At 45.0% G+C, this 13,050-nt stretch overlaps 1 protein-coding gene across 1 annotated transcript; it reads left to right on the plus strand.

The window, feature by feature from the left end:
• The first annotated feature begins 329 nt into the window (after positions 1-329).
• Positions 330-962, plus strand: LOC144497813 (claudin-4-like). The gene has a single exon (XM_078219249.1). It carries the CDS (start codon positions 330-332, stop codon positions 960-962), a length of 633 nt encoding a protein of 210 aa, XP_078075375.1.
• Positions 963-13,050: the final 12,088 nt, after the last annotated feature.

The raw sequence follows: 13,050 nt of genomic DNA on the forward strand, positions 1-13,050 counted from the left end.
TAAAGAGTTGAATATTCTTCCAAAGGCGAAGACTGGAGGAAATTGCTCACAGCAAAGCTAATTCTGGGAGGATAGACTCGAGTCTGCAGTAAATTTTGCAGATGCTGGGATACTAAAAGTTAAAAACTCAACAGGTGTGTGGAGAGAGAAGCGGAGTTAACGGTTGGAGTCCAATCGTCTTTAGATCAACGTGTGTGTTCTGCTTGAAGAAAGTGAAGATTTTCTCTCTTTTCTGAAGTTTTGGGTTTTTTTTGCCCTCCAGCTTTTGGATTGAGTGGTCAGTGGGACTTTTTAAAAAGGGGTTTGCTTTGGTTGTTAAAGGAGATAACATGGGTTCAGTCACACTTGAGCTGGTTAGCCTCTTCCTGGCTGTGAATGGGTTGATCTGTGTTATTCTGACCTGTACGTTGCCCCTCTGGAGGGTGCCAGCTTTCATAGGGGCGAACATCGTGACAGCTCAGCAGACCTGGGAGGGGCTGTGGATGGACTGCATGTGGCAGAGCACCGGCACACTGGTCTGCAGCACCTTCGACTCCATGCTGAACCTGGGCCAGGATCTCCAGGTGGCCCGGGCTCTGACCACCACGGCCGGGGTGCTGGGGGCACTGGGCATCCTGGTGAGCATCACCGGCGCCAGCTGGACCAAGCTGGTGGAGAGTGAACCCTGCAAGGGCCACACCATCTCGGCTGCCGGCTTCCTCTTCCTGGCGGCGGGAATTCTGCAGCTCATCCCGGTGGCGTGCTACGTCAGCAACATCGTCAGGGATTTCCACAGCACGTCCATTCCCGATGATGTCAAGCGGGAATTAGGGCCATCCTTGTACATTGGCATGGCGGCTGCCCTCCTCTTCATTGCCAGCAGCAGCCTTTTGTGGAGCTCCTGTTGTACATCGAGGAGGCAGAGAACAGCGACACACTACACTCGTGGACAAGCAGACTACAATGAGCGCCACTATGTGTAGAGACGGCACAGATACTTTCTAACTGCAGGGAGTGGGAAATTGAGGGATTCTCAATTGTAAAACTGTTATATCCTATATTGTTCTCTTAGTTGTTCAGTCATATATACTGTTATAATCTGGTTTAAGTTACAGAGTAATCAGAATATCCAATTAAAATATCTCAGATTCAGTACAGCTCACAACTTGGTAACAAAAATATAGTTAATGTTGACATTTTAGAGGTTTGAAATTGCAGGCAGCAGCATCTCTTTCTGATTTAGTACACTCAAATGGATTACATTCAGCAATTTAATTACCAGGCCGAGTATTTCTGTGGAGTGCAGGAACTGGAGGAGGCCATTCTCAGAATGGGTTCACAGTCTCAGAAAAGGGGGCATCCATTTAAGTCAAAGATGAGACGGAATTTCCTCACTTCAAGGGTGGAATTCTTTACCCCAGAGGGTTGTGGAGTCACTGAGCATGCTCAAAACAGAGATTGATAGATTGCTAGATGCTAATAACATCAAGGGATATGGAGATAGTGCAGGATAATGGCGTTGAGGCAGTTAATGAGCCATGATCGGGTGCCTTTGGCTGGTGGCAGAATCTTCTGGTCCTGCCGCTGTCAATGGGAATTCCCATTGATTCCACATCACCCGCGGCAGGGGTGCACCAAAGATCTCGCCAGCATGAAGAGCCAGAAGATCACACTCACCTTTAATTTGTATCCAAATTCCACGTATCCCCACATTGGTCCTTAACCTTTTTATGCCCTGCCTAAAAAAACTATCAACCTCAGTGTTTATTCTACCTGCAGGATCTCAACTGAGATTGGTGAGACAACTCAGGGGATGCAGTGTTACATTTGAATATTTTTAAGGCAGAGCTGGATAGGTTCTTGCTAAGCAAGGGGATGATGGTTTTTGGGGGTTAGCTGGGATGCAGACTTGAGGTTACTATCAGATCAGCCACGATCTTATTAAATGATGGAGCAGGCTTGAGGGGCTGAATGGCCTACTCCTTATCATAGAGTCATAGAGGTTTACAGCATGGAAACAGGCCCTTCGGCCCAACTTGACAATGCCGCCCTTTTTTTTAAATCCCTAAACTAATCCCAATTGCCCGCATTTGGCCCATATCCTTCTGTACCCATCGTACTCATGTAACTATCTAAATGCTTTTTAAAAGACAAAATTGTATCCGCCTCTACTACTACCTCTGGCAGCTTGTTCCAGACACTCACCACCCTCTGTGTGAAAAAATTGCCCCTCTGGACACTTTTGTATCTCTCCCCTCTCACCTTAAACCTGTGCCCTCTAGTTTTAGACTCCCTTACCCTTGGGAAAAGATATTGACTACCTAGCTGATCTGTGCCCTTCATTACTTTATAGACCTCTATAAGATCACCCCTCAGCCTCCTACGCTCCAGAGAAAAAAGTCCCAGTCTATCCAGCCTCTCCTTATAACTCAATCCATCAAGTTCCGGTAGCATCCTAGTAAATCTTTTCTGCACTCTTTCTAGTTTAATAATATCCTTTCTATAATAGGGTGACCAGAATTGCACACAGTATTCCAAGTGTGGCCTTACCAATGTCTTGTACAACTTCAACAAGACGTCCCAACTCCTGTATTCAATGTTCTGACCAATGAAACCAAGCATGCCGAATGCCTTCTTCACCACTCTGATCACCTGTGAGTCCACTTTCAAGGAGCTATGAACATGTACCCCTAGATCTCTTTGTTCTGTAACTCTCCCCAATGCCCTACCATTAACTGAGTAAGTCCTGTCCTGGTTCAATCTATCAAAATGCATCACCTCGCATTTGTCTAAATTAAACTCCATCTGCCATTCATCAGCCCACTGGCCCAATTGATCAAGATCCCGTTGCAATTGGAGATAACTTTCTTCACTGTCCACTATGCCACTAATCTTAGTGTCATCTGCAAACTTACTAACCATGCCTCCTATATTCTCATCCAAATCCAATATAAATGACAAATAACAGTGGACCCACTGTTATCCTTGTTCATGTGTTCATAAACTGACAGAGCTTCAAACCAAAGCTACACTTTTATTTTGATTTGAAATTTGATTTGATTTATTATTGTCACATTTGTTAATATACAGTGAAAAGTATTGTTTCTTGCACGTTATACAAAGCATATCGTTCATAGAGAAGGAAATGAGAGAGTGCAGAATGTAGTGTTACAGTCATCACTAGGGTGTAGAGAAAGATCAACTTAGTGAGATGTAAGTCCATTCAAAATTCTGATGGCAGCAGGGAAGAAGCTGTTCTTGAGTCGGTCGGTATGTAACCTCAGACTTTTGTATCTTTTTCCCAATGGAAGAAGGTGGAAGAGAGAATGTCCGGGGTGCATGGGGTCCTTAATTATGCTGGCTGCTTTTCCGAGGCAGCAGGAAGTGTAGACAGAGTCAATGGATGGGAGGCTGGTTTGCATGATGGACTGGGCTTCATTCACGACCCTTTGTAGTTCCTTGCGGTCTTGGACAGAGCAGGAGCCCATACCAAGCTGTGATACAACCAGAAAGAATGCTTTCTATGGTGCATCTGTAAAAGTAGGTGAGAGTCGTAGCGGACATGCCAAATTTCCTGTCTCCTGAGAAAGTAGAGGCGTTGGTGAGCTTTCTTAACTATAGTGTAATAGTAGTGATGATACTGGATTAGTAACCCCGAGGCTCAGGCTCGGGGCCATGGGTTCAAATCCCACCATGGCAGCTGGTAGAATTTACATTCAATTAATAAAGCTGGAATATGAAGTTAGTCTCAGTAACGGTGACCATGACAACTATCGTTGATTGTGGTTAAAAACCCATCTGGTTCACTAACGTCCATTAGGGAAGGAAATCTGTCACCCTTACCCTGGTCTGGCCTACATGTGACTCCAGAGCCACAGCAATGTGGTTGACTCTTAACGTCCGCCCGAAATGGCCAAGCGAGACCCTCAGTTCAAGGGACAATTAGGGATGGGCAACAAATGTTGGCCATGCCAGAGACATCCATTTCCCATGAAAGAATAAAGAAAAAAAATCCAGTTTTGACCTAGAGATGCCCAAAGAGAACAATCTCACACTTTGTGCTGATGAGTGTAACTCCAGTGATGTGTCAATCTTGCTTTGCCAAGTCCATGGGGAAGTCTTCTGGATTCCCTTGGGTGTTATTTTGGGATATACCTGACATTAACTTAAAGCATTTGAGAGCAGTAACTCTCTCCTGCTACATGGACCCACAAAGTGGCAAAACAATGGATTTTTCTTTTATCCATTACCAGTTGATAATGTTTTCAGTGTGCTCTATCCAGACTGATAATACTCAAAGCCTAGGAGACCCAAATCTGTCTCTGCATTTTCCTTTATAACTGGGAGAGAACTTCATGCAGCTATGTGTACCCAGGGATGTGCAGTGCTTTCTACTGGGTCGGCAAGCAGGTACCAGCCGAGAGGCAAGCAAAGTGATCAGTAAATTTAAGCTGCTTGGTTTAAATTTTGAACAATAGCTTGGCAGTTAACTGTCCCCTGGCATATTCTCCATGGCAACCCCTCTACCAATCAGAGTCTACTTGTTGACCAATCAGCTCTATCTTCTCATGCAGCATAAATTCAGATTCCAGCATCCGCAGTAATTTGCCTTTCTCCAGCATAAATTGTCATTTCCTTCAAGATTTGGTATTCTTGTGAATCTGTCCTGATAAATGCAAAGCAAGGAGTTTTGGTAGCATGTCTCCTTTTTCAACAATTCATGATAAGGTGCCATAAAAATTGTGGGTTGTTTGTAAAATGATCCAGCAAAGATATTGTCGCCTACCTGGTCTGTCAGTAAACTGAATACTGGTATTGGAAAGGTCTCATCCACTGCTACAACATGTCTTTTTACATTTGGAGAAGGAAGGGAATGGGGAACAGTCAAGGAAAGTTCCTAGATGGCAGGGCACCTGTCAACAGTGCAAACTCATTCCTAGAGAGTTCAGGGATCTATACTTGTGCAACATACAGTGCTGCATTTGCTCGAGTCAGTTATTTAATGGATGTACACATTCACAGTTAGTTGAGGAAGCAACTACACACAAAAGTATAGGAGTTGTCTACAAACAAGCTAACCCATTATTACGGCATGGTTTCCTGTTTCATGCCTTCGGGATTACTACATTTCCTCAGCATTCCAAACAGGAAAATGAGCACCCGAGAAGTTTGCAATTGTAAGGGAGCTGTTTAAATTACTCATCTGGTACCCGTACCCAGTGAATTATTCTCAATAACCCAGAGACACATTAATATCAGGATTAATCCCGGAGTGAATTATTCTCAATAACCCACAGACACATTAATACCAGGATTAACATTGAGTTCAACAGTTTCAGTGCATTAACTCTCCCCTCCACCTTTACCCTATTTCCATTTATTTTATTTCATTTTATTTCTTCTTTTCATCTCATTCATCAATTTTATCATCCTTCTTTCTCCCTTCCAGCTCTCCTTCTTGCAACCTCCCCGCCCCCGCCCCCCTCCCCCCCCCTCCCCCCCCCTCCCCCCGACCCCCTTACTTCAGGCCAACTGCCATAATCGTCAGACAGTCCCTCAACCACCTGTACCTCTGTTCTGCTATTCACACATTCTGATCACTTAATGGATACTTCTAGCACCTTCTCAGCCTTCTTCATCCTCATTTACGTTCCCTTTGTCCCATTCCAGCATCCTCCATATAAATGTCTGATTTTCTTTGCTCTTTGCTCCAACGAAAGGTCATCTAGACTCGAAACGTTGGCTCTATTCTCTCCCCACAGATGCTGTCAGACCTGCTGAGATTTTCCAGCATTTTCTGTTTTTGTTTTAGATTCCAGCAGCCACAGTATTTTATTTTTATACCAGGATTAATCCCAGAGTGAATTATTTGCAATTACCCCAAGACACATTAATTCTAGGTTTTAAAGTTTAGTTTATTTATTAGTAGGCTTACATTAACACGGCAATGAAGTTACTGTGAAAATCCCCTCGTCGCCACACTCTGGTGCTTGTTCGGTTACACTGAAGGAGAATTTAACATGGCCAATGCACCTAACCAGCATGTCTTTCAGACTGTGGGAGGAAACCGGAGAACCCGGAGAGAACGTGCAGTCTCTGCACAGACAGTGACCGAAACCGGGACTCAAACCTGCGAGGCAGCAGTGCTAACCACTGTGCCACCGTGCCGATGGCAGGATTAATCCCAGAGTGAATTATTCTCAATAACCCAGAGATACAACCCACAAATATGCCTCGATATTTTACTAGCTGGACTGGCATTAGGATGAATTTTCAGCCAATATGTAGTGTTATTAATCTATGAATGATTGCTGGTGGTATCAGTGGAGGCAGATCTATATGGATTCCTCTATATCAAATTTACCCGCAGGTATTAACCAATATAAGCAGAGGAGGATTCAGCAACAACCATTCCCAGATTATCACTGAATGGTTCTCTTTATTTCCACTTCCTATTTAATATTACAGTTTATTCAAGATTTTAAAAAGGCACAAGTGCTGGAAACCTGAAATGTAACTGGACTTTCAAGTCCCACCAAGAAGAAGTAAATCAGCAGGTTACGAAGGATAGATATTCCCTGATTGTTCATGGATGTCCAGTGATCATCCGTGGCTGAAGCAACAACAGATACACTCTGATGTTGCAGCCTTTATATTCGAATGTAATATGATGGTTCCTCTGGAAGTGCACAATAGACTGGGATTATACTATTTAAATAACCTCTCTTAACTTTGCATTGCAGATATTGTTAACTTGTCAGTGTTGGATATAGTATCATTGGTAAGTTGATCATGGGCTTGCCATGGTAATACATTTTGATCTCTGTCCAAGCTGCCTGGCTTCATCTTTTGTTGCCCATGGCAGTGGGCAGTTTCAGGAGGACCTTTTCTAGCCCTTTGCCCATTTGGGATGAGCAGACAGTATCCTGAAGAGGACTGCTCAGTTACAGGTGCTACTGCTCAAATATATCTCTGTCCCAACACGGTGTCCAATGCCCTTCATGTGTCTGTTGCCTCTGTACAGGGCTGTGAACCTGGGAGTCCCAGGTTCACAGCCCTGCCCCCCACTGCCACAGGACTTGGCAAATGGGCCTTGCACGTGACCTTGTTTAACGTGGGGACCTTGGGGCACCGCCATTGCCCACATGGTCTTGATGAGTTGGTGGTCAGATTTCAGTGATATATCGAATCACTGGGCTGGCACCACGTTGCCTCAGAGCTCGTAAGACACAAGGTCTTCCTTCACTTGTAGCTGAGGAACCGCTACAAAGTTTAGGGGCAAAGGCACATTTTTCTCGATGTTGCAGCAGATTGGATGGGATGCTGGAAACTTCCTTTGACAGTCAATGCAAATAACCAAACTATTAGAAAGTTCAGGAAAGACTTTCCAGTCATCAACTCTTCGCTCTTGACGCCCTCTAAAAAATATTTTATTTTGCACCATTTTGCTACAATTAATTCCTATTTTATCCCTTTTATAAAGAGATTTGTTCCCTGACTTGTTCTGCCACATCCTGTCTTTTTGTCACACCCAACCCAACCTGGAATCTCTCTGTGCGCTCTATCTGGAATGATAGCCCCCACCATACCATACCCGCTCTTTCCCTACCCCTCCGTGCCCCCCACACCAGGATAACCAACAATGAGTGGCAAGTGCCAATAAGAGATTGAGATGTTTTTGGCCACTTGTTCTTACAATTCCCACCACTAGGGGGCAGGGAAGCAGCATTGACCAAGGCAGTCAGCAGGCCAAACCATTTTTAAATGAACAAACTGCAATAGGTTTTTTTAAAACTGTGCAAACTCTAAAACTCTACTGTGTTTAAAACTCTACACACTGTGAAATATTGGGTTGATTGCCCATTATACATCCCTGCTAATTTCCCTATCCAGTGATTTTAATGGACAGGAGAAGTCAATCATTTTATACTCTTGCCAAAACTTAAGTTACCCTCATACTCCGCGAGTAATGCCCAGTTCAACCCTGACTGCCATATTAATTGGGATATGTGGTTCCGTGCATGAAGTGACCCACTGAAGAGGTCCGGATAAAGACGGCAGATTTCCTTCTCTGAAGGACATTAGTTAACAGGAGTACCTGGATACTGTGTACAGTTTTGGTCTCCTTACTTGAGAAAGGATATATTGGCACTCGAGGGGGTGCAGAGGAGATTCACTAGGTTGATTCCGGAGTTGAGAGGGTTGGCTTATGAGGAGAGACTGAGTAGTCTGGGGCTATACTCATTGGAATTCAGAAGAATGAAGGGAGATCTTATAGAAACATATAAGATTATGAAGGGAATAGATAAGATAGAAGCAGGGAAGTTGTTTCCACTGGCGGGTGAAACTAGAACTAGGGGGCATAGCGTCAAAATAAGGGGAAGATGATTTTGGACTGAGTTGAGGAAGAACTTCTTCACACAAAGGGTTGTGAATCTGTGGAATTCCCTGCCCAGTGAAGCAGTTGAGGCTACCTCATTGAATGTTTTTAAGGCAAGGATAGATAAATTTTTGAACAGTAAAGGAATTAAGGGTTATGGTGAGTGGGCGGGTAAGTGGAGCTGAGTCCACAAAAAGATCAGCCATGATCTTATTGAATGGCGGAGCAGGCTCGAGGGGCCAGATGGCCTACTCCTGCTCCTAGTTCTTATGTTCTTAGGATGGGTTTTTGTGACAATGGGCTTCATTAGGCTTTTAATTTCAAATTTTTTATTGAATTCAAATTTCACCATCTGCCATGGTGGGATTAGAACCCAGATCCCCAGATGGTGCTGAGGTGCCTTCTTGAACCTGCTGCTATTCCTGAGGTGTAGGTACACCCATCATGCTGTTAGGGAGGGAGTTCCAGGATTTTGACCCAGTGACTGAAGGAATGGCCCACATATTTCCAAGTCGGGATGCTGAGTGACTCGGAGGGGAACTTCCAGGTGGGGGTGTTCCCATGTATCTGCTGCTCTTGTCCTCCTAGATGGTAGTGGTCGTGGGTTTGGAAGGTGGATGGACTTTAAATCTGGGACTCTAGTCTCCTTTGTTGAGTTATTGGGCCCGTAGCTATTAGTTTTCAAAAACAGTGTTTTTGACCCACATGGAGTCATCGGGTGGGATTTTATGGCCTTGCTCGGGCAAGACTGGAAATTCCCACCTGAGATCAATGGTGATTTTACATTTCAGACCCTCGCCCGCTCCGATTCTGTGGGAGCGAGATGATAGAGTTCCGGCCATAGAGTTTTACAGCACAGCAAGATACCCTCGGCCTATTGTGTCTGTGCCAGCCAGATGCGTCAGTGGGAGTTCAGCTTCCAGGCAAGAATTCCTCGACTCTGTACACACATTGATATGACAGAGAGGATCATGAAGCTTTTCTCCAGACTGCCATTACTGCCAAATGTTAGACTCCTCCTTGGAGATACAAGGAGAGCAGCTGGTTTCTCCCTGTGTGGGGTATTGCAGACACTTTGGGTGGGATTTTCCAGTTCTTCCCAATGGTGGAATCTCCCGGTCCCATCCAACGTGACCCCCCGCCATGGCCGGTTCCCCAGGGCTGGGGCGGGCAAGCCAGACAAAATGGCAGAAATCTCAGCAGGACTGGAAGATCCCACCAGCGGCCAATGGTGAGCCATCTCTGCTGCTGGATAACACACCGCGGTGGTGCTGGAAAATCCCAGCCTTTGTTGCACCACATTGCAGAATATTCGAACACCACCGAGAATGCTCCTCCAAAAGCTGCTGTGGCCATCAGTAAAAATAAAACTGAGTGAGTATGATTCTCAGTACAAAGACTGCAGACACAGCAGGAGATTTAATACAAGGTAACAGGGCTGGGTGCTGCACAATCCCACATTCTCCAGGATACTAACGCAGCAGAACGGATGTCTCTGCACTATTCAGGAGCGATGTGGAGATGCCGGCGTTGGACTGGGGTAAACACAGTAAGAAGTTTAACAACACCAGGTTAAAGTCCAACAGGTTTATTTGGAGCTCCGAAAGCTTGTGTGGCTTTTGCTACCAAATAAACCTGTTGGACTTTAACCTGGTGTTGTTAAACTTCTTACTGTTATTCAGGAGCACCCATGATGGGGTTATCTTCCAGTGAAATTGTAATGAACTCACAAACCAGGAGGAACTGGAGTGGGAAAAGCCAGTGAGTTACAGGGCAATGGGTGGTGGACTATTACTATTGGTGATTACTGTATATAAACATTCCGTGACATGGAACCGAGTGATTGGTTCTGCTTTATAAAATATTCCAATGAATTGTTTTATGTATCTTATTAAAGTTCATTTAAAAAAAACAGTGCTTTTTCTTTTTGTCCTTCCTCCTCTCTGAAAGAGCATCCCACCCAGGTCCTCCCCTCGTAACCCTGCACATTCACCATGGCCAATCCACCTAACCTGCACATCTTGGGACACTTAAGGGGCAATTTAGCATGGCCAATCCACCTAACCTGCACATCTTGGGACATTTAAGGGGCAATTTAGCATGGCCAATCCACCTAACCTGCAGATCTTTGGAGTGTGGGAAGAAACCAGAGAACCTGGAGGAAACCCCCACACACAACGTGCAAACTCCACACAGACAATCACCCGAGGCTGGGAATCAACCCAGGTTCCGAGTGTTGTGTGGCAGCAGTGCTCAGTGCTGGAGGGCCTCAATTTTTTACAATTTATACAGATGACTTGGATGAAGGGCCTGAAGGTATGGTTGCTAAATTTGCTGATGACACAAGATAGGGAGGAAAGTAAATTGCAAAGAAGATATAAGGAGGCTACACAGATAGGTTAAATGAGTGAGAAAAACTCTGGCAAATGGTGTGTAATGTGGGCAAATGTGAAATTGTCCATTTTGACAGGAAGAATAAAAATGCTTATTATCTAAATGGTGAGAGATTGCAGCACCCTGAGGCGCAGAGGGATCTGGGTGTCCGGGTGCATGAACCACAAAAGGCCGTTACACAGATACAGCAAGTAATTAGGAAAACTAATAGAATATAATCATTTATTCTGAGTGGAATTAATTGCAGAAGTATGGAGGATACGCTGCAGTTGTACAGCCCACATCTGGAGAATTGTGTACAGTATTGGTGCCCTTATTTAAGGAAAGATGTAAATATGTTTAAAGCAGTTCAGAGAAGGTTTACCAGACTAATACTAGGAATGGGCGGGTTGTCTTACGAGGAAAGGTTGGAGAGGTTAGGCTTGTATCCACTGGAGTTTAGAAAAGAGTAAGACGTGATTTGATCAAATCCTTTAAGATCCTGAGGGGGTATTGATAGGGTGGATGTGGAGAGTGTGTTTTCTCTTGTGGGAGAATCTAGAACTAGGGTCCACTGTTTAAAAATAAGGGGTCGCGCACTTAAGATGGGGATGAGGAAAGTTTTTTTCTCTCAGAGGGTTGTGAGTGTCTGGAGCTCTTTTCCTCAAAAGGCAGTGGGAGTGGAGTCTTTGAATATTTTTAAGGTAGAGCGAGATAGATTCTAGATTAACGAGGGTACGGAAGGTTATTGAGGGTGGGTAGGAATGTGGGATTGAGGTTACAATCAGATCAGCCAGGATCTTATTGAACAACAGAGCAGACTCAAGGGGCCGAGTGGCCTCCTCCTGCTCCTAATTTGTATGTTGTTAGGATGCTCATATAATTTTTACACTATGTCTCCTAGTGCTAGGTTTCCCAGGAAACGTTTCTTTTTGTTAACTTTGTCAGCTTCCCTAAGATGTTTAAAACTTTACTGAAACCTCTTCTCAATCTCCGAAATTCCAGAAGATAGCATGCAGATATCCGGGAAGGTCTATCCCTCCTGGTCCCATCAATGAGAGGGGTTTACCAGTCACAGTGCCCTGCAATGCCAAGGATCAGTCTGGCTCAGGAAACGAGCCACAATTTCAATCTTCCATCTCAAGGTCTACCTGAACGATCCTTTCTCCAAAAGCACTGACCTCAGCTCCCTATTGTCCCAACATGCAGGGTACTCACATTGAGCAGTGGGGAGTCCTTGTTTCACACTCCAGACGTCAGTGACAGCTCAATGAAGCATGCTAAACAGTGAATGAGTTCAAGGATGGAATTCCGGAGCATTGGGCACTGATGGCTGAAGGCATGGACACTACGGGTGGGGAAAAAGCACAATAGAAAGATAATCCATCCCACTTTACCATCCTGACCCCCACACCACCCCATTGTGTCACAGCTACCAACTTCTCCGGCCTTCACTCAATGTCAACCATACACTGCAGGTATGTGTGAAAGGTACCCACATTTCATCCTATTATCCTAGTGGATTTGGGGAGAGGGTGGGATTAAGATGGCTCCAAGATCGAATGTATTGCAAGGGAAATTGAAACCAGGTTACTCCTTTCTGTCCAACTTTCTGATCCAATATCTTTGGGACGCAAAGTAGAGATTCTTCGGGATCTACTGTTGATCGACCAGGCAGCCAGACACATTAAAATGGACCTGCAAAGTTTGACTTTGTTACCGGGCTGGGATTCTTCCCGCCTCCGCAGGTTTAGTCAACATTGCAAAATGCTGAAGCAAAACTGGTTGGAATCTGGACTCTGTGTGAGTCTGAAGCTGTCAGAGTCTCAGTCAGAGTCAGTCTAAAGTGGGACTTCACAGATCAAAGCTGGCTGACACAGCCAGAATCAAACTGAGAGATTGTAAGACGGGTTCACAGGACACAAGGTGCACTGCAGGAACTCACCAAGGCTCCTTAGGCAGCACCTTCCAAACTCACAACCACTACCATCTAGAAGGACAAGGGCAGCAGATACCTGGGAACACCCCCACCTGGATGTTCCCCTCCAAATCACTCACCATCTCGACTTGGAAATATATCGACCGTTCCTTCACTGTCGCTGGGTCAAAATCCTGACGCACCCTCCCTACCAGCACGGTAGGGGTGTACCTACACCACAGAGACTGAGGCAGGTTCAAAAATAACTCACCACCATCTTCTCAAGGGGCAATTAGGGATGGGCAATAAATACTGCTCTCGCCAGCGACACCCACATCCCATGAGAGGGAAAAGAAATTCAGATCAGAGTTTTATCTCCTTTTCCCAACACTGGGTGATA

The sequence above is a fragment of the Mustelus asterias genome, chromosome 8, assembly GCF_964213995.1.
Source record: "Mustelus asterias chromosome 8, sMusAst1.hap1.1, whole genome shotgun sequence".
In the NCBI taxonomy this organism is placed as follows: Eukaryota; Metazoa; Chordata; class Chondrichthyes; order Carcharhiniformes; family Triakidae; genus Mustelus; species Mustelus asterias.

What these genes read in the sequence shown, in the direction of transcription:
- LOC144497813 (XM_078219249.1), top strand. Translation starts at nt 330, where the DNA reads ATGGGTTCAGTCACACTTGAGCTGGTTAGCCTCTTCCTGGCTGTGAAT.